The 25,122-nt window shown below is 42.0% G+C and overlaps 1 protein-coding gene across 6 annotated transcripts in view; it reads left to right on the top strand.

The window, feature by feature from the left end:
* The first annotated feature begins 422 nt into the window (after positions 1 to 422).
* The window catches only part of tp63 (tumor protein p63), a 61,765-nt gene continuing 37,065 nt past the window's right edge, over positions 423 to 25,122 (top strand). For 2 of the 6 annotated variants that reach the window (XM_083766322.1, XM_083766320.1), the window contains exons 1-2: positions 595 to 664; positions 12,629 to 12,801. In XM_083766322.1, the coding sequence (XP_083622448.1) occupies positions 12,680 to 12,801 (122 nt within the window). In that variant the 5' untranslated portion in view covers positions 595 to 664; positions 12,629 to 12,679. Of the gene's footprint in view, positions 435 to 590; positions 665 to 12,628; positions 12,802 to 20,236; positions 20,455 to 25,122 lie in introns of those variants that run through there. The other 4 variants (XM_083766321.1, XM_083766327.1, XM_083766326.1 and 1 more) reach the window with 4 other exon arrangements.

Genomic DNA, 25,122 nt, shown 5'->3' with positions numbered 1-25,122 from the left:
TAAAAACAAACAAACAAAACAAAAAACATGAAAAAGCTATTCAGTACTACAGATAGTAACGAGAGTTCTTGTAACTACACAAAATCAGGAAATTCTAAACTACTGCCCACCTGTTGCCTGCAAGTGCCTACCTTGTGCATGGATTATGAACTAACAATTCCACTTCTAAGACAAATTTACAATTGAAAAAGAATCACAAAGTTCATAAGAGCATGTTGCTTTGAGGGGGATTGGTATAACCTGCTTGTGCAGCAGTTTATGTAGCCATGTCAATCATCCCTTCCCTCCTTTTAGGCTGGCCCCAAGTGGGTTGGGCGACCTATAGCACTGCTGACAGGCTACTGGAGAGGCTGCACAGACAGCAACACAGGGGCCGCACCTTGAGATCAGGGAGTCTGCCAGCCCATACCCAGCCCCCACCTCCATACACGTACGTGCACTGCGCGCACAAACTGCACGTACAGTCGTACACTAACCACACATTCTCACCGTGACTCTCTAATATGCATGCACACCATGACTCTATGGAATCTGATACCCATAATCAAGACTAAGAAAAGTCCACTGCATGGTCTGCACTTCTCCAACACACTTTAGGCGAGACTGATCGCTGAGGAATCCGGGTTCAACAAGACTCGGTTGACATGCATTCCATAATGCACTTGTGAGTGAGCAATTTTTTTTTTGATTTATTTTTCCATTCAGAATTGAGCAACTGTGTTTTAAATCAAGTCATCTTTACATTGCATTTGTTTGCTGGTAAGGAATTTATTGTTCAACTGCTTGCCAACAGGGGGCAGTAACTCCTCACTTCCTCAATCAGATTATGTGATTGATTTAGAACAGGGGTGTCAAACTGGTGAATGCGGCCCGCGACGTCGTCTTATGCGGCCCGCCTGCCTCAAGCAAAATAAAATAAATTATAAGTAAGGCTGCATGATACATCGAACATGTACCTTCATCAGAGTGGAGAATATAAGTATAAATCAAATTGAGCAAAGCCACTCTTCTCTGCCCCTCTCTCTAACAGACACATTTAACGATCGCTTGTTAAGTGCCTGCCAGACAGACAATCAGATGAAATGAAGGCAGGTGTAGAGTAGAGTGTAGACTAGTGAACTGAACATGTTCTCTTTTTATCAAGTACTTCATACCAGCCCCTTATGAAACTACTTCTCCCCAAATCCAAATGGATTTAAATTTCCATCCTGAATGGCAGTAACTAGCATACAATGAGAACTGAGAAGATCTCCACAAAGGTTTACTCATCAAAACTGATTATAAAACTGTAACCATCAAAGCATGCACTCAACATATAATGGTTATGTGACCATGGCATGTGCATAATATAAAATCTTATAAGTTGTATCTGATATTGATTAATATGGGGGGTGGGTTCAATGAATCGATTATTAATCGGCAGAGCTGTCGACTATTGACAACATATTCCCCAATTTCCACTGAGATTATGGGGTGAATGAATGTGGCCAGACCCATCTTCTCTTTCTATCATAGTGACATTGTCCTGCATCAGATCATGTCCAAATCAGGTTCTCCAATCTCCAGTAGCTTCTTCAGTTTTTTGAAGATATTTTGAGTGGCTCCCTTACGGAGCTATGTGTGTGGCTGGCTGGGTCTGAGCACTGTGTGTGTGTGTGTGTGTGTGGCTGGCTGGCTGGCTGGCTGGGTCTGAGCATACATAGACAGATAGATAGATTATAGCAGTGACTGACATCGAGCGTGCGTGCGCAACTGGTTGTGGCCCCCATCAAGTGACCTTTTGACCAATGCGGCCCTCGCCCCAATAGTGTGGTACGAGGCGTCAAAAAAACAGCTCCCGTAGGATTTTTGTGCTAAAATTGATTTTTTTGCAGATCTTGGTTCTATAGGGTCCAAACTATGAGAAAATGATGGGGTTATTTTTTTATTTATTTTTTACATTAAACCACTTGAACCATAGCATCCCTTTTCCAAGGAGAACTTTAGCCAACAATAGCTGATCTACAAGGTTGTAGTTTGAGCTTGTAGATCAGCTATTTTCAAAGTAAGGTGCCTAAGACCCAAGTGTAGCAAATATTGCTGCTAAATAAAGATCAGCCAGGCTGCTGCTGTCTTTCTCTTTTCTCTTTGTCTTTCTGTTGTCGCCGTCGGTCAGGTGACTGGGAGGGCTACTTGTCATCCTTAGAGGAACTCATCAAGTATTTCTTTGCTCGTGATCTCCTTAAATATGCTCGACTGATGCCAGTCTATCTTGCCCAAATGAACGCTCTTGAACAGGATGACCCAGAAACATGGAACGCACTGAAGTCAGGTGAATTTGTGGTGGCAAAGTCAGAGATACCATTCACTCATCTCTTCACAGATCAAGCCCTTGAGCAGGAAATCAAGAAGCTAAAGGGACATGGTGGGATGTTTGGACTCAGTAGAGATGAAGCAGCTCTGGACCGACTAGTCACTACCACACTCTTTCTGGTCTAGTGAATCAGTACCTCAACAGCTTCCCAAAAGCTTCCAGGTCTTCAAGGAAAGAACATTATCAGCTCTCAGGAGAGATTGCATTGAGGTCAAGAGAAAATGCTCTCAAGCAATGTAAATTGATTGAGTTGCACTGTGGAGGCAATCTGTTCAATGAGAACACACCATTGAAGAGTCTGGTTTCATCAGCGCTTGTGTCAGATGGGGCAAAAAATTACATCCTTCCTGGGCCTACACAATTTTCCTGGGCCTACACAATTTATCTGGTGCTGACTGGGTAGGAAAATTAGTTGGAATCTCCAAGAAGACATGGGTCAATGCCTACTTGAGGCTTGATGATGATGCTCCTGCCATTAACTGCTTCAAGGACCTTGGAATGGGTTCCATTCCTCCTGAGCTTGTTAACGGCAAGCTTTCCTCACCATTGGAGCATTTTGCATGCCGTATTTACAAAAGGTCCAACAACCTTGCCATTACTAGATGGGAACTATTTCGGTCAAAGAACTTGGAGGGTGAGATGCTACCTCCCACTCGTGCTGCACTGCTACCACATATCCTCTGTGCCAACTACGTCACAATGCGGGATAAGTCATTCATACCTGACAAATTGCCCTGAGCTTCCACCAATCGAACAAAATGGATGGAATTCAGATAGTGGAGGGTATGTTCCAATCAGGTGTCTTGCCCTCCCTGCTCCAAAGGCAGTACTTGAGCTCATCACATGTGGTTGCAAAGCAGGTTGCAAGGGACGGTGCAGCTGCTCAAACAATATGTGTGTGTGTGTGTGTGTGTGTGTGTGTGTGTGTGTGTGTTGTGTTGTTAGTGTGAGTGCAGTGTGTGAAATAAATGGACACGTTCTGCATGCCCAAAGTGAGAAGTTGCAATACCTTTATTCCCTGCAGTAGTGGAGGATATTAAGTCAATATTTCATGAGAATCGTTCACTTGATGGTACAAGCACCAAAATTGGCACACGAGTGCTTCGGAACCTACTCTCTCAGAAAAGTACGTTGTCCACTTGAAAAAAAACAAAATGGACACCATTTTTCAAGATGGCCGCCAAATGAAAAAGGCCTTTTGTGGCGGTTCTGGACAACCATGGGTCCGACCGACTCGAGACCGGGCACTGCACTCCCTGTGGGTGTGTGGAACGTGTGTGTCGAATTTGAAGTCGGTGGGGCGAACGGTTCTCGAGTTACGTGGATTACAGACGTACACACACACAGAATTTGTGCAATTAGCAGATCATTGGAACGGTTGTTAGCTTGGTGATACAAGCGTGACATTTGCCGTGAACATTCCATTGGTCAACTCTTTAACTTTTTAAACCGAGCCATCCAAAAATCCAATATGGCGGTGATATTTCAAGATGGCCACCAAAATTAGACTGGTTTTGCATTTCAGCATATATTTGGCTATACCTTTGTGATGTACTGTATCATACTACTGTATAATACTGTACGGCACTGTAGGGCATCATACTGTACTGTACTGTACCGTACCGTACCGTACCGTACCGTACCGTACTGTACTGTACTGTACTGTACTGTACCGTACTGTACCGTACTGTACCATACTGCATGATACCATACTGTACCATACTGTACTGTACCATACTGTACCGTACTGTACTGCACTGTACCATACTGTACCTTACTCTATGGTATCATACTGTACCATACTGTACCGTACTGTACTGTACCATACTGTACCGTACTGTACCATACTGCATGGTACCATACTGTACCGTACTGTACCTTACTGTATGGTATCATACTGTACCATACTGTACCGTACTGTACTGTACTGTACCGTACTGTACTGTACTGTACTGTACGGCATCATACTGTACTGTACCATACTTTATGGTATCATACTGTACCATGCCGTACCGCACGTTATTGTACCGTACTGTACTTTACCATACTGTACTGTAACATACTGTAGTGTACTGTACAGTACCGTGTGTGTGTGTGTGTGTGTGTGTGTGCACGTGCAGGGAAAAGGGGAGGGGTCGGTTAATGTGGAAATTGTAATGTAATTTGTGTCACAGTGAAATGTTGTGCAATAACAGTATGTCATACAAAAGCAATATTTGTACAGTAAATATGACATGGATGCAATGTAGTGCAGATGGATTTCTGTGGCATGCATCATTTCTTGTGCATAGAGAGATGTGTGCTAACGGAGTGATTTGGTAGGAGAAGTCGGACGGATAAACGGACATATTGCTTTGCATCCCCTATAGTAGTAGGATCTAGGATGAGCATCAAAACTATATATTTTAAATACTTTTCATTAGCACATGCTTGAATTTTACATTCCATAGGGCTGGACCACACATGGACCCCATTTGGTTTTGTTTTCTGTATCTTCCTCTGTGACCTGCCACCTTCGTGTCATCTCTCACAGCATCCTTAAACCTCGTCTTTGGCCATCCTCTTACCTGGCAGCTACATATTCAGCATCCTTCTCCCAATGTTCCCTCATCCCTCCTTTTCACATGTCTAAACCATCTCAACCTCACCTCTCTTGCTTTATCCCCAAACCTTCTAACCTGGGCTTATCCTCTAATTCAGTAATTTCTGATAATGTCCTTCCTTTTCACTCCTAATGAGAACCATAGCATCCTTAATTCTGCCACCTCCAGCTGTGCCTCCTTTTCATCAGTGCCACCGTTTCCAACCGTACGGCATGGCTGGTCTCACTACCATCGTATACATCTTCCCTCTCACTGGTAGCCTTCTGTCACAAATAACTCCTGACACATACTATGTCCCATATTATCAATACATTGGCTTCTCTTGCTAGAACATTTCCATCTCTATACTCACCTTAACCTGTTACACTACTGTCTACTGTCTGGTCAATTGGTACAAAAGAATGTCTCCCTCCCTCACCATCTCTCTTTGCACTTACTGTACATCTCATATAGCCCTGACCACTTCTTAGCCTACACCACCTGACATCACATCTCTCTCTTCTTACCCATCATCTATAAAAAAACCCAATGGGCATTGCCCATTGACATATATTCAAGTCTGTGTGTGTGTCTGTACATCTGTAATCCACATAACCCGAGAACCGTTCGCCCCACCGACTTCAAATTCGACACACACGTTCCACACACCCACAGGGAGTGCAGTGCCCGGTCTCGAGTCGGTCGGACCCACGGTTGTCCAGAACCGCCACAAAAGGCCCTTTTCATTTGGCGGCCATCTTGACAAATGGTGGCCATTTAGTTTTTTCAAGTGGACAATGTACTTTTCTGAGAGAGTAGGTTCTGAAGCACTTGTGTACCAAATTTGGTGCTTGTACCATAAAGTGAACGATCATGTCATTAATATCCTCCACTACAGTAACATCTGTCAACAATAATGGTAGAATACTAATAAACTATCAAAGTACTTTCAAAGGTACATAAACGCAAGATATTCTAATAATATTCAAAATACTTGCAAATCACATATGGGCAAAACTATAGGGGCAAAACTAGTCCCGGCCCCCTGTGGAAGACCCCTGGTATTAACTACTACTCATTTTTGTAAACTTTTAATGCTTAAATTATTATCTAATTTGACATTGTTCTGGAATAGGAGCAGAGCGAGGAATGTAATGAGTACTGAGATGAGTCCGGGGGGCCCCAGGTGAAGAAAGACCCCAACCAAAAGTCAGAAAAGATTATTCTGGCTACTTTCAAAGTGTAAGAAATCAACTCAGAATATTTAAAAACCTATAAAACAACGCTAATATTATTAAAATCGGACATTAATTGTCTGGCGTACTATTATGGGGGGTCCCAAAATATATGACCCCCCAAATAAGGGGTGGGGGTCGGGAAAATTTGAACCCCATCATTTTCTGACAGTTTGGTCCCTATAAAAGCCAAAAAAGCAAAAAAATCCTACGGAAATACACCTCGTACCACACTACAAGTTGAGTTCGACACCCCTGATTTAGAAGAAGCACAGCCTGCAGCACAGGTCTTGCATGACTTGGATTAGAAACACAGGTCTTCTTCCAGCCGTTGCATCTAATGTATTTAATTTGTCTGCTAAAGATTGGTGCTCCAAGTGCCCCAGGTTTGTATGAGTAACTACTTATTTACTGAATGCAAAGAAAGAATCGTTTTTTGAACTAATGTTTCTCTTTATCATAGTTGTGGGCAGTGGGCCTATATGTAATTTTATCATTTGGATTAGACTTCATGACCTATGTCATTTCAATCTTGATAGAGGTTATTGCTATTATTCTTACTTTTAGTAGGCCTTAAGTAGGCTACTAATGGAAAGTTGGTGGACATTTTAAATTCATTCTTAAATCAGTAATTCTGCTTTCACAAGTAGGTTTTTTTTTACTACTTTTGAAAAGACAAATTATAGCCTACCGCCCGGTATGCTATTATTTTACAATCAGCATATTCTATTAAAATTACTTTGAACCTATTATCTCGTAAGTAAACTTAAGTAAACCGTATTAATACTTGAGTAAGATATTTTAGAGTGGCAGCAGTAGTACTAGTAGTTGTAGCAACTTGATAATTCCAGCTATTTTTGTATAATCCATTTTTGAGTGTAGTTAGCCTACGTTCTTCAGAGACAATAAAAAAGAAACAGCATACATCCAACATGTGTTTTATATGAGATTAACTTCTCACAGTGCAGTTGATCAAGGTAAGAATGACGAATGAGCCATAACTGAAAAAAACCCCAAAGGAGTGGAAATAGTGCCATTATCCTTTGAGAATGTTAATCACAGCAGTCTGAGCAGCACAGTGGCCCTCTCTGCCTCAGGGGTGAGGGGAGCAGTTTATGTGTGAGGTTAAGATGTCATCCTGAGATGCACCAAGCACTGCCCCCTGAGACCCCCTCCTCCCCTTTTAGTGTCCCCCAGCCTGACCCCCGGGAGAGAAGGACGCAAGAATGTGATGGCTTGACGCTAAGTGAGTGCCCTGGCTTCTCCCGCCCGCCTGACCCGCTCCGCCCAACACCCTGGCCCGTGGCTTCTGTATTGGCCAATGTGTCCCCAGCAACCTCCTCGCACTCGCAGCTTTCAAATATGTCCTCGATATGGCTGGCACGCCGTAAGCAGATGTCCTAGTGGCGGGAGATAAATTTGAGAGCAAGGAGATGTCAGGCCGGCAACAGCTGTGGGCTACGATTTCACCAGATGTCTGTAGTTGCCAACCTTCGTTGGACATGGGCGGACCGCAGTAAAAATTTGTTTTCACAAATCAGAGCTCGTATGAGGCTCGTTGGGCTGCCAGGGATTGCATGACCATCGCATTCAGAAGCGTGTTTTACAGCGTCCTGAGGCAGGCTTTGGTGAGATGCTGCCCTGTGCCAAAAGAAGCACAGCTGGAAATGTGACAGAGAAATAAACACAACCTAATACCTTCAATGCTCAAAGGCAGACCGTCTATGTTGAGAATAGGTAATTTGCCACCAAAGTATTCTTCTTGTCAGGCTATATTAACTATCAAGCTTTATGCTTGCCCTGCACAAATGATGATCTCAAGTCTCAATATGCCGTTTTTATTTTCATTCTAGCACTCATCCATACCTGCTGGTGTCACCAATGTAGCTCAGTGGTGACAGAGACGCACTCAAGAGGGTGCTGATCAGAATGATGGGTGGATGGGCACAGAGTTTACATTCCGATGCTGTGTAGCCTGATGGGGAAGGGGGGCTGCCACAGACATGGGTGTGGCACCATGCATTGCCAGGCCACTGTTCTCTGTTTTGACCCTGCCATGGAGCACAGACTTGGACACACTCACAGAACAGGTCCCAGATATCCTATGGCTCGTGTGATTTCAAGCCAAGTCCAGAATGACTTGCATTACAGTTCAATGCTCCCCTGAGCTCTGCCGAGATCTATTCAACAACCTTTTAAGATTGTTTTGATAAGAGTGATAGTGTGGTGTTTTGAAAGGCCTTGCATAGTGATAGATGACTTATTATTCCCTGTCCAATCATGACTCTGTATGACTAACTGTGACATAGGAGTAGGATGGGTGATGATTTGTGTGTGATGTGGAGGCGGTGTGTGTGTGGATGAATATTTGTGTTTGGGGGGGAAGGGATGTGATCAGGTGTAGAAGAAACTAGAGCCCGACCGGTGTATTGTTTTTGTACATATATCGGCTATTATTTGACTTTTCAGTATGAGCAATTATGCAGCCGATTTGTCCTGATTTTAACCACTTTCAGTGGATCATGTCATAGATGAAAAAAGAAAATATATAAAACTCACACCGTGTGAAGTGGGTGGTGCAACTCCATGTGGGGGTCCCCGGAACTTACAGACCGACAGGACCCACTTCCAGACCACCCGGGGTGGCACCCCGGGTTCGGGGTTGAGAAATGACAGAGTTACCGTGTGGGGGTCCCCGGAACATCCAGACCCTCAGGAACGTGCCCAGGGGGCTGGCCTGGTTCCGGCGAGCCGCCCCACGTCCGAAACGGTTAAGAAATTACTGATGAGTTACCGTGTGGGGGTCCCCAAGGGGTCCCTCTACTGTACTGTCAGTGTCACACCCGAAATAACGTAATGGCTGCTAAAAACTCAGCTTCCCATCATGCACCTGTGCACAGTGTGAAGCTCAACAGCGTCACTTTGTCACCTGTTGGTACTCTAAACATACACGCATACACATACATAGGGACACACATTGCTGTTCAATGGAGTGGTTGCACCACTCAAAAATGCATTCAAAATGAGCAGATCTACAAGCTCACAAATGAATTGTCATGCTCATCTATTTTTGAAAATACACTAGGACTTAATTGGTTAATATACATTTATTTATTTATAATTGGTTCAATATAAATTTGCATTTTATTTTTACCGATTTGTTTCATATTAGTTTAAATTGTTTTATTTATCAAAAGTTTGTGTTACATTTGTGTTATATCAAAAGGTCACCATTTTGTGGATAGTACACAGCTTTATTTTAAGGCATACATATTCTCTATACATACATTATTCTATATCTAGGTATGTATATTCTATACATAAATTCTATACATACATATTCTATGGCAGTACCATGAGTTATTCACCTGTCTGTTTACCTCACAGAGGTTGTTCTCTCCCCTATTCTCTGCTTTCAGGACAGTCCACCTGAGGGTGCTGGAGCAGCTCTGTGTGTGTGTGTGTGTGTGTGTGTGTGTGTGTGTGTGTGTGTGTGTGAGCGTGTGTTGCTGTCATTTGGCTGGGACTGGGGCGGTGAAAGGTCTGTTGTTCAGAGCTGAAGGGATGGGGCAGGGCTGACTGGGAGAAATCGTTGTCTTTTGGATTACTTTGGAAAGCAAACTGCAAAAATATTCGTCACATTTTCCACAGTTTTTTTTTAACTCTCACAAGAGAATTAGAGGGTGGCCAAATGAAACACATATACTGTAGCTACATTTAGAACGACATTGAAATGCATAGTCTCTGCATACATTGCAACTGAAGTTACCTACCAAACCCTCATCATTTGTCATCGCTGCTTCAATGTGTTCCTCCCAAACCCCTCTCTGGCTGACTTCCCTCAGAGGGACGTGGCTTGACATCCTTGGGGATCACTTACCGAGCGGAGCTGACTTACCCCGAGTTGTGTATGAGTGATTGTCAGGATATTGAGTGTTTGAAATGTTCCTGTGACTTGCGACTCGTCCTAGGGGTTCAGGAGTGGTGGTCGGGGAGAGGGGGTGGTTGTTCAGGAGTCTGGGAGGATCCTCAGTTGCCTCAAGGCTCAACAAACCTGTCCTGCAACCTTCTCTGCCAGCCAAGTGTGCCGAGCACTGCCGATTTGTTTTTCAGTCCTGATGTTTTCTGACTTGTTCAACGTCGATTTCTGTTTTGCCAAACAAACAATAGCAGTAGGACCAACACCCTGAGCATTGTTGTAACCAATCACAGATGTTATGAGTATGTATGACCAGCAAAGGCTTATTCAGAATATTTTGGGTCATAGTAAGTGAACCTGTGAACATTCTGTAAAAATTGCAGATGTACAAGCTTACATACAGTAACATGCTTGTGAACTTGTACAATGGCTATTTTGGCAAAGATATCTGGCATAGACGGGGAAAAAGGAGCAGGCCAAGTACAGACCCATGGTGTCTGAAAAGCTTGCTGTTTTTTTGTTTTGTCTAAATTCCAACAATTCTCAATGTCAATGTCAATATCATCACCCCACTCTCTCTCCACCATTTCTTCATCTGATGCTCCGAGCATGCCTGTCGAGAACGTTGATTAGTGCCGGAGCACAATAAGGCTATATCAAATGCATACAAATCTGCATACTATTAATGATTGCTTGTGCAAATGAACACGTATGTTTCTCAACTTGGAGCCATTTTATTAGAAGATGAAGACTGTCATCATTGGCTCTTTGGGTGACTTCTCTCGTCGTCTCGCGTTATCATATGTGTTGCCAGTAATTAGGAGTCAAGAGTCACCTGCTTTGTCACGAGTGCAGGGTGATTAGTGCGTCCATGACTAGATCAATTAATGAACAGATTATTGTGTTGTCTTGAGGGCATCTTCAAAACAGAATGTGCTGGGGGAACGGTGGCACAGTTGGTAGTGCTGTCGCCTCACAGCTAGAAGGTCCTGGGTTCGATTCCCGCTCGGGACGCTGTGGGTGCTGGTGGCGTGTTTCCTCCTCCGCGGCATCAGTGCCCATACCCGAGGCAAGGTTGGTGAAAGGGGCCTTTCTGTGTGGAGTTTGCATGTTCTCCCCGTGTTTTGTCTAAATTCCAACAATTCTCAATGTTTGGGTGTATGTAGTAGGAAGTGGTTCCAAACATGCATGTCCCAGAGGACTTTTTTTTTAATTGTTATATGATTGGTATGAACAGTATAATTATTTTCTTTTATGAAAAACAAAGAGGGGAAAAAAAGACAAAAGAAAACCTTCAATCCCTCCCACCCATACTGCTCAGTGACACCACATACTATACTATAGAATAAAATAGTAAGATGATGAAATACTCAACTAACCACATCTGTGGTATCCTGTCCATTAGGTGCTTCTACTCAAATAACGAATAATGACGAGGAGCAGCCAAACCTTATCAAATTGTCTCTTTGTTTTTCAAGGAATACCTTATTCTCTCAAGATGAAGTGTACTAGTCATTTAATTTAGCCAATGTTTAAATGGAGGAGCCTCCTCCTTTTCCCAGTGTGTAAAAAAGACTATAGGTGAATCCCAATTGGGATTCACCTAATGTTTTGCTGTAATCAGACCATATGACCAACCCAGAATAATTAGTACAGGATCGGGGTCAATATATAAATATTCAAAATATCAGAGATTGTCTCATATTTTAATCCAATTTTGTATCCGAGGGCAAAGGGCAAAGATGTGAAGAAGATTAGCATCTATTGCATTACATTTGTCACAGTGCGAAGAAATATCTGGGAATATTTTATGTAATTTTAATTTGGAATAATGGTGTCTATGTATAGCTCGAAACTGAATAAGGCAATGTCTGGAGTTGATAGAGCAAGCATTAACTTCTTCAAGGCTGTCTTCCCAGAGCTCATCTGAAATTGGAGTCCCCAACTAATTTTGAGGACATGTATGTCTATCATCATGCATTTGAACATAGGCAGAAACCTTTTCTTTTATTTATTGAATACTTTATGAATAATTTGCAAAAGGTACAGTTACACAAAAGCCCTGAGTGTTAGTCATCAATACAATAAAACTATATTTTGTTGTGTTGTACGACTACAGTATCTGAGCATGAATGATATAAGTCAAAATATTGTCGATCGTCTGAATCTGTTCCTTCTGTGCCCCTTGAGCAAAGAATTGGAATGATGAACCAGGTCTGAAAATCACAGTGAAGACAATCAAAGCAGATTCTGCCAATATACTGTAGTGAAAAGGAGTAGGTGCCATCACTACTTTTTTTTAAATATCTTAATCCGTTTGATAACATTTATTTCTGTGCTAAACGGCTGATTCTGAGACCAGTTTAGCCGCACAGTGGCATCAAAATCGTTTTCCGAAAGGAAAGCGCATGCATTTCTTCTCTGTCTTTAAAGTCTGTAGGTTATTCCAGTTCTTTAATTGGAGAATCTGAAGATCAAAGCAGGCCGGGTAAGTTAAAGTATAAAGCCAGTTTAACTTTGTTATACTCTGCCGTGCCAGGTGTCAATCAGCCCCAGTCTGCAGAGTGACTCAGACTCCATTACTGAGAGGATGATGTGGAGTCAGGTGACGTGGACCACCACAGTTATCGACCTCCACTTATGGAGTTTCCAGAAGAACAGGCTTATGCACATTCTTCATCACCAGTGCTCTGAGAGCTCGACATCACCTATGTAGTATGTTCCACTCGTCACCCATACCCTTTGGCCCTGCTTCATGTCCAATATTGTAGACTGTGCCAGATCCAGGGATCATTGCCGGCCAACATTCTACAACTGCGTAAAAAGAGTCGGGTCGTGCCGCGTTGCCATTTACACACCTACCCAGTGACACCTAAACAGATGCATACGTACAAGTATAAACCCTTCTCAACAGTTGCTGACCTGACTGATTGACAAGTGACGTTATGCTGCAGAAACCTGGCCTACCTGACACTGCTAATACCCCACCTGTGTCCCCATTCCCCTGTGCTGGATCAGCTTTCATGCTGTCATAGCAATGTTAATTGTCTAAGTCTGGCCAATTAGAACAAGCTAATTAGATTTGAATTGAGCGTCACCCCTATAGAATGTACAAAAGGGTTGATGAAGCGAAGAGATCATTTTTGGACTCTTGAGCATCATGCTTTTGTACTGACTGTGACTCATGATAGGAATTTAATAGTGAAATAAGCACCAATAAAACCAAGACTTTCCCCTGCTGTTAAGCCCACCACATTCTTCTTTCTAGTAGAATCATCAGCAGGTGTGGCCAACTTTATATAAAGCTTACGTGAACACTCTGTATTAGGTGACCCACTTTATCTGTATACACAATGTGTAGCAAAATTCATTAAAGAAATCTTTCTGATGGACATGATTGATTTGTAGTTATTAACTACCGGTATGCAACAGGATGAATTTCTGTATTTGTATTAGTTTTTAAAGGCTGCTATGTATTGTGGTCTTAGATGCACATTTGTCTATTCATCAGAGAGCCCAAAAATGTCTCTGAAATATTTGCTTTCATTCAAGCATCCAAGCATATCAACGGCGTGTTTTATTTTTGAAGCGTATCCAGTGACAAAGGACACTTCAGCCCCTCACTTAGATTACATGTAGACGGGTGTTAGCTCATAGATAGAGGATAGTGTGTCTTTGGCCTGCCTCTAGACATCATTATATACTACACATACATGCTTTTTAATAGGTTGAGAGGCCGACCAATCACCCTTGTCACTCGGTTGCCAGGATACCTGCGGTGTGGTTGCTAAACACCAGTCCACAACTTCTACATCATAGACTATATTTCTGAAAGTTCGAAGATGAAAGATTGTATTACCACACAGAAGTGCTGAAGCAGAAGACTGGAGCACCTGCTCTAACCGTGTACCATATCATCACCCCACTCTCTCTCCACCATTTCTTCATCTGATGCTCCGAGCATTCCTGTCGAACGTTGATTAGTGCCGGAGCACAATAAGGCTATATCAAATGCATACAAATCTGCATACTATTAATGATTGCTTGTGCAAACGAACACGTATGTTTCTCAACTTGGAGCCATTTTATTAGAAGATGAAGACTGTCATCATTGGCTCTTTGGGTGACTTCTCTCGTCGTCTCGCGTTATCATATTTGTTGCCAGTAATTAGGAGTCAAGAGTCACCTGCTTTGTCACGAGTGCAGGGTGATTAGTGCGTCCATGACTAGATCAATTAATGAACAGATTATTGTGTTGTCTTGAGGGCATCTTCAAAACAGAATGTGCTGGGGGAACCTTGGCACAGTTGGTAGTGCTGTCGCCTCACAGCTAGAAGGTCCTGGGTTCGATTCCCGCTCGGGACGCTGTGGGTGCTGGTGGCGTGTTTCCTCCTCCGCGGCATCAGTGCCCATACCCGAGGCAAGGTTGGTGAAAGGGGCCTTTCTGTGTGGAGTTTGCATGTTCTCCCCGTGTCCCCTAGGGTAGGTACCCTCACAAAAAACATGCCGTAATCCTGGTCACTAAACTGCCTCCCCCTGGCCAGCCGGGTCGCCTGATGGAGGAGAAAGGAATAACGTGTTCCTTCCACACGCTAAATCCAACCAGGGAAACTCCCCCGTCAGGTGCAAAGGAGCAACTTGGACACTCAGGCATGAAGGAAGAAAGTTCAAGTCCGTTGCTCTCCCATATATGGGGATGTTGCTCCCCCATAATGGGGACTAGGTTGGCAGAGGGTGTGTAGAGCCCAGGATCACATTAGATCATTGACACAGGGGTGGATAACAGGTTACAAAATTGTGGGATAAAGAATATATAAAAAAACTAAACAGAATGTGCTCTTTGGGTTTTCAAACCATTTGAGTTTGTTTCCCCACGGTGCATATGGAATTAGATCGTTTAATGCCAACACTGTGTGCCATAAGCAATGTCGACTGACATCAAAAGATGCCAAAGATGGGTTTTAGAGTTGGCTTAGCCGTGATTGATGGTTTGTGGTTCGCTGGATGTCTGTGTCTCAGATCTGAGACTGGTTGCTGGAAAGCTTTGATTGTGTTTACCAAAAGTACTCTGCTCCAGTCCACAGGTATAGGGATCTGTGCCCTTGGGAAGAAAAACAGAACAAACCAGTCGTACTCGTTTGAACCAGAACAGGTCTTGATCCAAGGTTTTATGTGTTTTGTTTATTCTGCAATCCTATGTCCTTTGGATTAAATCACACTTACACACTCAACACAACGGTTTGTTCAAGGAATCACCACCAACAGTGGTCTTGTCTTTTTGAACATTTGCATTAAGTGACTCAGAGAAAGGGGGGAGCAGTTAGAAACACCATAAATGAACAGTTTGCTCTACTTGAATCATTTTAGATTTTTTTCAACGCCACTGACACTTTTTCACACTTCCCAACTATGGACTTGTTATTTAAGAAACACTTTTTGGCCTCCCCAGTAAGCTCCTTTCTCCCCCTGTACAACAAATCTCTTTGACAAAAATGTCAGATTCACAAACTCAGATCTGCCAGTTACAGATCTACCATTTTAGCCAAACGTTTGCCCCTGAATAGGGACACTAGGATGCATGTGGTTTAACATTTACTTTTTTATGTTATGCTACTTTTTTACTAATGCCTTAATTTCTTATACCTTTTGAGCCACCTTAAGAAATCCCTTGCCACCGTAATCCAATCTGGTTCCCACTGGAGCTTGTCATACAGGATGGTTTATTTCAACTCTGGCCCGTTGCCTTTTTGTTCGCCTCTGGCAACAGGAGCTTTCCCATGGTGACACGTATGATCTAACGTGTAGAAGAGAGTAAGAGACTGTGACAAAAGGCAAAAAGAAAAAAAGTGTTGAATCACAGCGTGGGAAAGCATGCTTAATTGTCTTAGATTGACTGAATATCCCACAAAAATAATCAAGTGGTTTATGGACAGACAGGTTATTCCGGTCACAATGTCAAAAAAGCTCAGCCTGGTTTATGACATTTCAATCTGCAAGATTTTACATCTTATATAATGTAGGCTACACCAGTAAAAGGAAAACGGTTTTGGCTTCTCAACATTGTAGCAACAATAACAAAAAAGGAAATTATAATAAATAAAAAACAAGATTAAAAAAATACTACAATTGTACAGTAATCATAGCACACTTTTGACATGGTCACAATGTTTTTTTTTCTGTCCTTTAAAAATAGCAACAGAACTAAATTCCTGATATTCCAATTCATTTAAAGCTATATTCTTCATATTAGTTAAAATTTCTTGTCCTGTGAACTTCAGTCCACATATTAAGTTTCAGCTTTCACTAATAGGCATCTTATAATAAACAATGCCACGTTGCTGGGCAGTTTAGTGCATTCAGTGGAGTGCCCCTGCCCCCTCCATAGGCCATAAATTATCACCTCGCAGACATTGCACCGGACACTGGTAGTTTTGACTCATCTGGATTTCCCCGACATTAGTCACCAACTGGAATACACATGCACACATGTCATTGCCCACGCACCTCATTCTGACTGGCCAGAGTGCAGCGCGTACTTTGACTGACACTGATCATACTTGTCCGTGGATGCGGCCCACAGGCCCTCGCTCATCAGCTGCCTCGCCAACTGCTCCGTGGCATCCCATAAGTAAACTCTAGACATTAATAGGCCTGTTTGAATGGGGGGCCCGTGATCCACCCAGGAAAATGGACGCATAAAGACAAATTAAGGGGATGTGCATCTAGGGTTACACAGGATGTGTCCTGCGACCTCTGTATGCCGTCTACGGCTCAGACTGCTGCCACGACCACAGATTAAAGCCAGCCAGCTTAGCACTGTGGCAGGACACATCTGAGCCTTGTGAGAATAATAAGCACATTAGAGATACGTTCCCCCCTACTGATGGCGGTAACAGAGATGTGACTGACGTAACCCACATGCCATAAACACACACATGCATCTGAAATGAAGTAATCGGGGGTCTGGTGACAGGTTCCCATTGCCCCAGCCTTAGTGCAATTAATGATGTAATGGTTTCATGTGTCCTTGTAAATATCATATTTATGTGGAGGTCAGTTTGTCCTTGCGTTGAGGAGAGGACTTAACTAAAGTTGCACAGTGTTAATTATTCCATTTTACTAGAAAGGACTACTCATGAATCTCATGAGAACATAATCACCCACAGAGTTGACAGGAGTCCCCCAGGGGTCTATACTAGCCCCCCGCCCCCCTCTTTTAAGTTTTTTCCCTCTACACAAAATAATTTCAGCAAATGTTCCCAGAATATGGACGCTAGGTTCATGTGATTAAGTCAACTATAATGCATTCTCGTTTACAGTGGTGCTGTGGTGTACAGTAGTTCCTGAGAGGGAGACAGGCATTCACACACTCAGCGGGGAGTAACCCAGCAGTCAGTCCTGTGCAGTTGATCTCTGAGCAGCTTCCTTGAAGCAGGTGAGAGTTAATTTCTCAAGGGCACATTGACATTAGTTGGTGGAGAGTATTACTCATTCACTTCCACAACTGAGTTCATAATCATCATAAGTAACAAACTTAATTTCACCCCTGTAAAAACCATTTACAGGGTTTTCTCTGTGTGTTCTGAAGCCTTTTGAGCTGCAATGAAAACAGGCAAAATGCCCTCAACAGTGACAATTGCTGGCAAATTCTTATATCATATATGGGATTTGTGGACTCTTACCTCACAGTCCACAGGCAAATCAGAGCACTTGTTTGAACCAGAAAATGTGAAAAGTTCAGGTTTTTTTGGGTGCAATTGAGCTCAGAAAACAAAACAAAACAAACAAAAAAAAGAATACAGAAAATTACAAAAAACATTGTCACAATCCCTTTGAAGGGAGATCATGTGGAGGTTGCCATAATTGCCAATTTCTATTTTGCAGCTGCATGCATGTGCTTCCTACCATCCAGAAACGCATTTTTAAACTTTGGATAGAACCTGTGTCCAATAGCATTTAACTGTGTGAGACATTCCAACATCATAATTATACATGAAAGTAACAGTTACATTTAATGAACAAAGTTTCATGCTTTATGAAAAAGAATAATCATCAGCTGATGACTTGGGTTTCAAGATGCCATAATAATGTTTCCCCAGACTCTGGTCCAATTAACATGCTGTACGTAATCCCAAATCTGAAATCCAAGATTGTATAGCGGTAATAATTGATGGAGCTCTTTGTAATAAATCTTATGAATATTACGAGAACTTGACAGAAGCTACATTCTGTATTGCACTTTTTGTCACTTCACTTGCACTTTTCTTTTCCTGTTTTTTGTCTTTTCTTGCACTATAGATGCTGTTTATGTCCTGTGTATGTAAGACTGAGAGTGCTCTGAGCAAAACAAATGTCATTGTATTTATACTGTATCTATGCACATGACAAATAAACCTGAACCTGAACCTGAACCATTCATTATTTGTGGCATATTGTGTAAGGGTTACTTGCACAATAAGCTTTGGAAGCCTATCTTAAAATTAATCTTAAAAATCTGACAGATACTTCTTGATCACATGACTCCAGAGATAATGTGTTCCAATTTGTGTAAAAAGGCGTAGGAAGTGTGTTATGAAGAAAACGCAAAATGGTGGCAGATGTGACTCCATGAATCTGTGACAGGCTGAGCCTCTCCAGTGAGCATGGGAAGCGATAGCGGCAATGGAAGAAGGCTGTCAACCATTCGAACCAATCATGAAAAGGTCACCAGAAAGGCCTCGCGAAACACCCACATTTCCACAGGCAGATATTGGACTTGGGTTGTACGTTCTTCCTTGGCTTACTGGTAGTGTGTGCAAAAGTTTCATGCCGATCGGCCCAGCACCGTGGTGCCTCAGATTAGTTGTTCACAGACAGACAGATAGTTAGTGCAACATGGACAAGACTATTTTACAAGCTAGTCCAAAGACCACTATTTTTCTGGATTCAAACCGAAGAAAAGTGTAAATTGGCTAATGTATGCAACTATGCGTGCCTTGTGTGATTGTAATTTGTATGTGTGCCTGTATGTGTATGTATTTGTGTTTGTCTGGTGGGTGTTGCATTTCTATTCAGCTGAGCATTGTCTCAGAAAGAGTGAGGATTTGAGCTGCTACAGTATACACTCTGCTGGCATCATCACTATGTCCTGTCTCTCATAGGCCCATTGTGAAATTGTGGGTAGCCAAACAGGAGAGAGGCTGCCTGTCTTTATTAGAGGTACAAGATCCAGCTTAGAAACCTGTGTTCCCATGGATACACCACATCTATTTATTATCATTCCCCCCTCTGTGACCCTGCCTTTTATTTTAGCATGCTGATTCATCTGATATTCATTTCTGAAAAACCACCGAACACCTCTAAGTTTACAGTGTCATACTACTTGGGTGAGAGAGAGTGTCTGAATGGAGGTATGTGCTAGGATGTGGTGAGCTTTCTGTGTGTGTGCTTAAATAAGATCAGGTTATGTCGACTAGGCTACTGTAAAGACATTTCAAGTCTGAGACTCCTTTGTCTGTTGTCTTGTTATTGAAGGTTCCTCTTGACTGAGAACTTCAAGGGCGGCCAGCCACAGCCAGTCTCAATGGACAATTCTCCTCCGTCTTGACATGACGTCTCTCATGTTCTAAACGTCCTGTTTCCCTTCCTTAATCAATTAAAGTGTTTTCTTTTATATCAGTTAGTGAAAAGGTGAGGGGATTCTCTATGTAACTGCATGACTGTATGAATGTGCAGGTTTTCTGCTGAATCGGCAGGTGATCAACCAACGTGCGCACACAGAGGGTATTTATGGCAAACATTCTACCATGCAGGTTGAAGTTCCGGGGGTACATATCTGGCGGTGTGATGCAAGAGAGAGACGTGCTCGCAAGCCTGCAAAACCACTAGGGGATCTGGGTGGAAATTTCAGAACAGGATCGCAGAACAAATGGAGTGAGCCTTTCAAGACTCCGTACTGTATGTTGGAAGGGGTAGGCAGGTCAGATGGGTGAAGGGTGTTGCTTGATATCTATATCCTAGCAACTCAGGGTGAGGGGTATCTTGTACAACTGTGGCAGGGGATTGGTCAGTGAGCTGGCACAAGCCCCTCCTATTTACAGGGCAGCTTAAGAAAGAATACCTATATTCAAAACATCCCTCCAGCTTCTATCCACTCTCTGCACTTCAGCCTCCAGCACTTTAACACAGAACTGTTTGTTTATTTATTATATTTATATAGATTCTGTTTGTATTTATCCATGTGGTTTTTGCACAGTCATTATTGATACCTGTGCCTATGTGACCTGCTGATTAGCTTTGAAGAGTTCGGCAAAGTGAAGTTTGGCCTGTGACCATGAATTCACCACACACAGCTATGCAGTACTGTCCAGAGTTCCCCTTTCACCGGTAAGTACTGTACTGTACTATACTGTACCTACTGCAAGCCTGATTGTGTCTCTGTAGACTTTTTATTACACAGGTAGAAGCAGCTAAATGTTGCAATAAATAATAAAATGTAATATTCCGCTGAATTAACACACATAGCATGTGGTACAATTCATAGGTGGATATAGGACAAACTTTGTATTCATTCCATACAAAAACACAAGTCTGCACAATGTTTGTTAAGACTAATGTTTATACTGAGGCTGTCTGGACTGGAGATCCAAAATGACCACTGACCACTTGTGTCTGCCTGGATCCTCAGCTGCCAGCCTGTCCTGATATTTATAAGTGTGGCATACTTATGGCAACAATGCGTGTGTAGACTGTAGAGGACCATCAGGACTGAAGTAGCAGACAGATACATGACACCCTCCTCTCACCAGATCAGACGGCCCCTCATCCTTACAGTATAGGGACTTGTGAATGGCATGGGCCTTAGCAAGTGAATTGGGTTCTTAGCGGAGTACTGGGGGTACTAACTATATGCCTAATCATTTAGCAGTGGGTCCCAAACAGTGTGCCATGAGACCAAGTCCAGGTGTGCCTTGGGATTTAATTGATTATTTTTTTATTGACAAAAACGCATAAATGAACCTATATTTGTCAAAAGGATAAAATGCCAAAAAGTTTAAAATGTAACAGTACTATTATGCTCGCTCATTAGGCAAGGCCTACACCCTACACATTTAGGCAGATATTTTAAATACATTACGTGCATCACTTTTTTAAATAGCCAATCTACAAGTTTACGAGTTGCACCCTGTGCACGCCTATGTTTGCTATGAATACAGGTGTGCCTTGAGCTTTTGACTTGCCCATTGGTGTGCCTTGAGAAAGAAAAACTGAAAACAACTGGTCAACAACTAACTGAATGAACGTTACACGCTAATGCAATGTTGTTTGAGCTGTATTTCATCATATAAATTGTACTAAAGCATCCTGCTGAGATGAGTCTAGATAAGCCTAGTCTCAGACCCATGAGAGTCAGCCTGCATAATGGACAGACACGACATACCAGCTAGAGGTGATCAAACGGAATAGGCTGAAGCTGAAAGCTTATATTAACAATAACAATATTTGAGTTACTCAAATAGTTTCAATAATCAAACGTTCAATAATCAAACAAATAATGACCAGATTTAAAATACATAAACCAAAAACAAAAATCAATACCACACTACATAACCATTAATTAGGAATTATTATAATTATTATTATTATAATAATAATAATAATTATTATTATTATTATTATTATTATTATTATTATTAATAATAATAACAAGAACAAGAACAACAATAAAGCTTCTGTTAAATCCTCTGCACTTGTGTTTCTATCCAAAGACTATGTGGATTGCTGTGACATTCCCGTTTGCATTATACTGTATACCAAGTGATGACAGGTTTACATGGCTGTTTTACTGTATTGCTGCTACCACTGTGCCACAAAATGTGTGGGACCTCCTGGTTATGATTAGCATTTTCATATTTCACAGTTTCACATGACAACTGTCTTCCTGACATGTGCGTGCATCTTGAGTTTTGTATCTTTGCACTGTTCACTGTCACTGCTGACGGCTAGTTTAGCACTTTGCAGTCCAAAGTGTTGTTGGCGGTTCTACACCTCATCATAATCATCATGTTGTATATTTGTGTTTTTGGGTCAGTTCATATTAGGTTATCTTCTTTGATTGACAGTAATTATTCCTCTGTTGTGTTGTCTTTGCAGTTCCCTGAGTTCATAATTTGCGCCTGGCTTGTTGCTTAATTGAAATTACAATGACTTAGTATCACATCAGGTGCATAAGTGTGAGGGCTTAGTTTATTCATGCGAGGTGGTTAGACTGGGTTATTTCTGTGGTTGAAATGGAGGCAAGAAAAAATATTATTCACTACTCTTTTATCATAATGGATATTTTGTGACCTGTATATCAACTTATACTTATATTTGTGGTTTGTTCTTGTATGTTTCTGGACATGTTTAAAATGTTTTGTTTTCTTAACATAGATTTACCTTTCTTATACAATAGTTATGCAAAGTTAGAAATTACAACGCTTAATTTTCTCTCCTGTTACCAGCTTGTTTTGTTTACAATGTTCAACCCCCTAAGGTAGTTTGTTTTTTATCTGTCGTTTCGCCCCAGAGAGGAATTGACTTGAAAATGTTTCACTTCCAACACCAAGCGAGGGGACGGAGAGACGAGGATAAACTTTTGGGGGCTTTCTTTTGTTTAGCAGTCATGTCCCTCTTCCAGCCAGGGCTGACAGATGAGGGGGAGAAGAGCTTAGGCCTTTGAACGGATGATTAATAAGGACACTGGAGAAGCCCCCCGATCGGCTGGGCTGTTTGTTTTGATTGCATTTTCATCGGTCGGTGTGCCCAACCTGCCAAGAGACAATAGCCATCCCTGTTTAGTGGTGACCTCTGGCCTGGTCTCGTCTGGAGGGGCCTGCTCTGTCCTTAAGTGGATGCTGAACAGCCTTCGCCTCGGGCTAACTGAATAACTCTCTGGGTAACCAGACACCCAATAGCAGGCTAACAACAGTCAGAAGTGGGTTCAACTCATTTGACTGAGGTTTGGTAAAAAAAAAAAGAAAAAAGAAAGAAAATAAATAAATTGCTGCCCATGTAGAATTAAGAATGCTGAGACCAGGATTTTTTAGAGTAGAGGTGAATTGGTTTATAAAACTAAACCAAAAGGCAACATAAGGACATGTGTATAATAATCAATTAGAATCTCAGTCATCTGCTACACAAGAGAGTAGAGAGTAGACTGTCCTCTTTTGGACTCCTGACCAATTATTTATAAACATAAACAAAAACTACATCAAATACACAGCAGGGACAAACACATTCCAGACAGAGAGATTGTACCTCTGGTAGTGCGATGTACTGTATTGGCTCAGGGGCTAGATCCCCCATCAGCATCATGTATTGAATAAAACAATAACAAAAATGTACAGTTGGAATGATGATCATTGGAAAGGATTATACAAAAATATAATTTTGTAATTATTTGTGACATTTATTATTATTTGTTGAATAATGATAGGCCATTAGGCCACTACATTTTACATTTACTCTGATGAATAATTAATTGTATTTCTTAATGGAAACCTTAGCCACTAGGGGTCGGTCTGGCGCTTTATTGCTGCTGTTGTTACTGGCGTCACTTGAGTGACCCAAAGGGGTCAGGGGTCAAAATAATATAACTAAAATAATGCGACTAACAAACAAATGGTGCGAGCGTGTTTTAAGGCGAACATTCCGGATAATGTGATATAGATGACAGATAAAACAGAATATTGTTGTGATTTTATTTGGCCAACAAAATTATGTAATGTTCGATGTTTGTTGACTGCGTCTGCGTGAGAAGGTGTGACGTGCGTGTGAGCAGCTCATTTGCATATTGCATCAGGAAGCAGGAGGTGAACGTTGCAACCACCAACACGTGCATCCACATATCCATAATATTATTAAGTTAATTCATCTCATTAATACACCAAACTCAACACGTACGCCACGGCTCAGGTGAGGAAAAACATGTGTTGATGTACACAGTGCGGTTGTAAATGTTTGGACTAAAGTCAGGTCATTGATTTGTGATGGATGATGAACTCCAATGGTTTACAAAATAACAGCATAACATTCCACATATTATGCAACGTGGAATAACTTTATTATGGTCGAGACTAAACCGAAAGGGTTCACCAGTTATGTCTTGGCGTTTTTGTTTGTTTGTTTGTTTTTACAGTTCAAATATGCACCTTCGTGTTTTTGGTAGATTGTCATGTACTTGGCTGCAGCCTTGCAGCGGCCATTTATTTTGTTTTATTAACGGTTCGATCACATTAATGACTACAGTCTCCACATAACCTGCAATATAATTTATGGTAAAATATATTCTGGACGAAATACAATAGTATTCATTCTTAGACCAAATCGATTCTAGGATTTGTTTTGAAAACAAGAAACTTATCCCTGTTGCAATGTTTGAAGTTTAGCCTACACGTGGCCAACTTGCCCAATTAAGTGAAGCGGTTCCATTTCCAAGCAGACACGTTAAACAGAATTGGGAGATACGGTAATAACATTTAGTTGTGGTTGTGATTTTGTGAACTTACATGTGTTTCATTTAGGTGCTTTCTGTGTGGCAGCATGAAGTTAACAAATTACTTTGTTGTGTTTACTCTATGCTGTGCGAAGGTTCTTAGCAATTTCTCACCATTAGGAGAGCAAATAGACTCCCAATTGTTTATGAACAAATCTATCTGCATAATCACAATTTGGTGTTCACTCAGTGGCGAAGGGAACATTTGGATGGCATCATTGATGTAATGTCAAGTTGACAAACTGTGTCCCAACAATAGGGAATCTCCTGTACATAAAACAGCAGGTCCAAAACGACAGCAAAAGGTAGCTGTTCTGTAGCCGCAATTTACAAGCTCCAGACCCACAGGAACGCACCCAGGGTGCCAGCCCGATTCCGGCGAGCCCCCCTCTCCGAAATGGTTGAGAAATGACAGAGTTACCGTGTGGGGGTCCCTCTAGTCTACTGTACTGTACTGGCACACCCGAAATCACCATATATACAGTTAATATGTGCGTGCGTGTGTGTGTTAGGTTGTG

This window comes from Protomyctophum parallelum, assembly GCF_964188405.1.
Source record: "Protomyctophum parallelum genome assembly, chromosome: 6".
NCBI classification, from domain to species: domain Eukaryota; kingdom Metazoa; phylum Chordata; class Actinopteri; order Myctophiformes; family Myctophidae; genus Protomyctophum; species Protomyctophum parallelum.
This window is presented reverse-complemented; position numbering and strand designations above follow the sequence as displayed.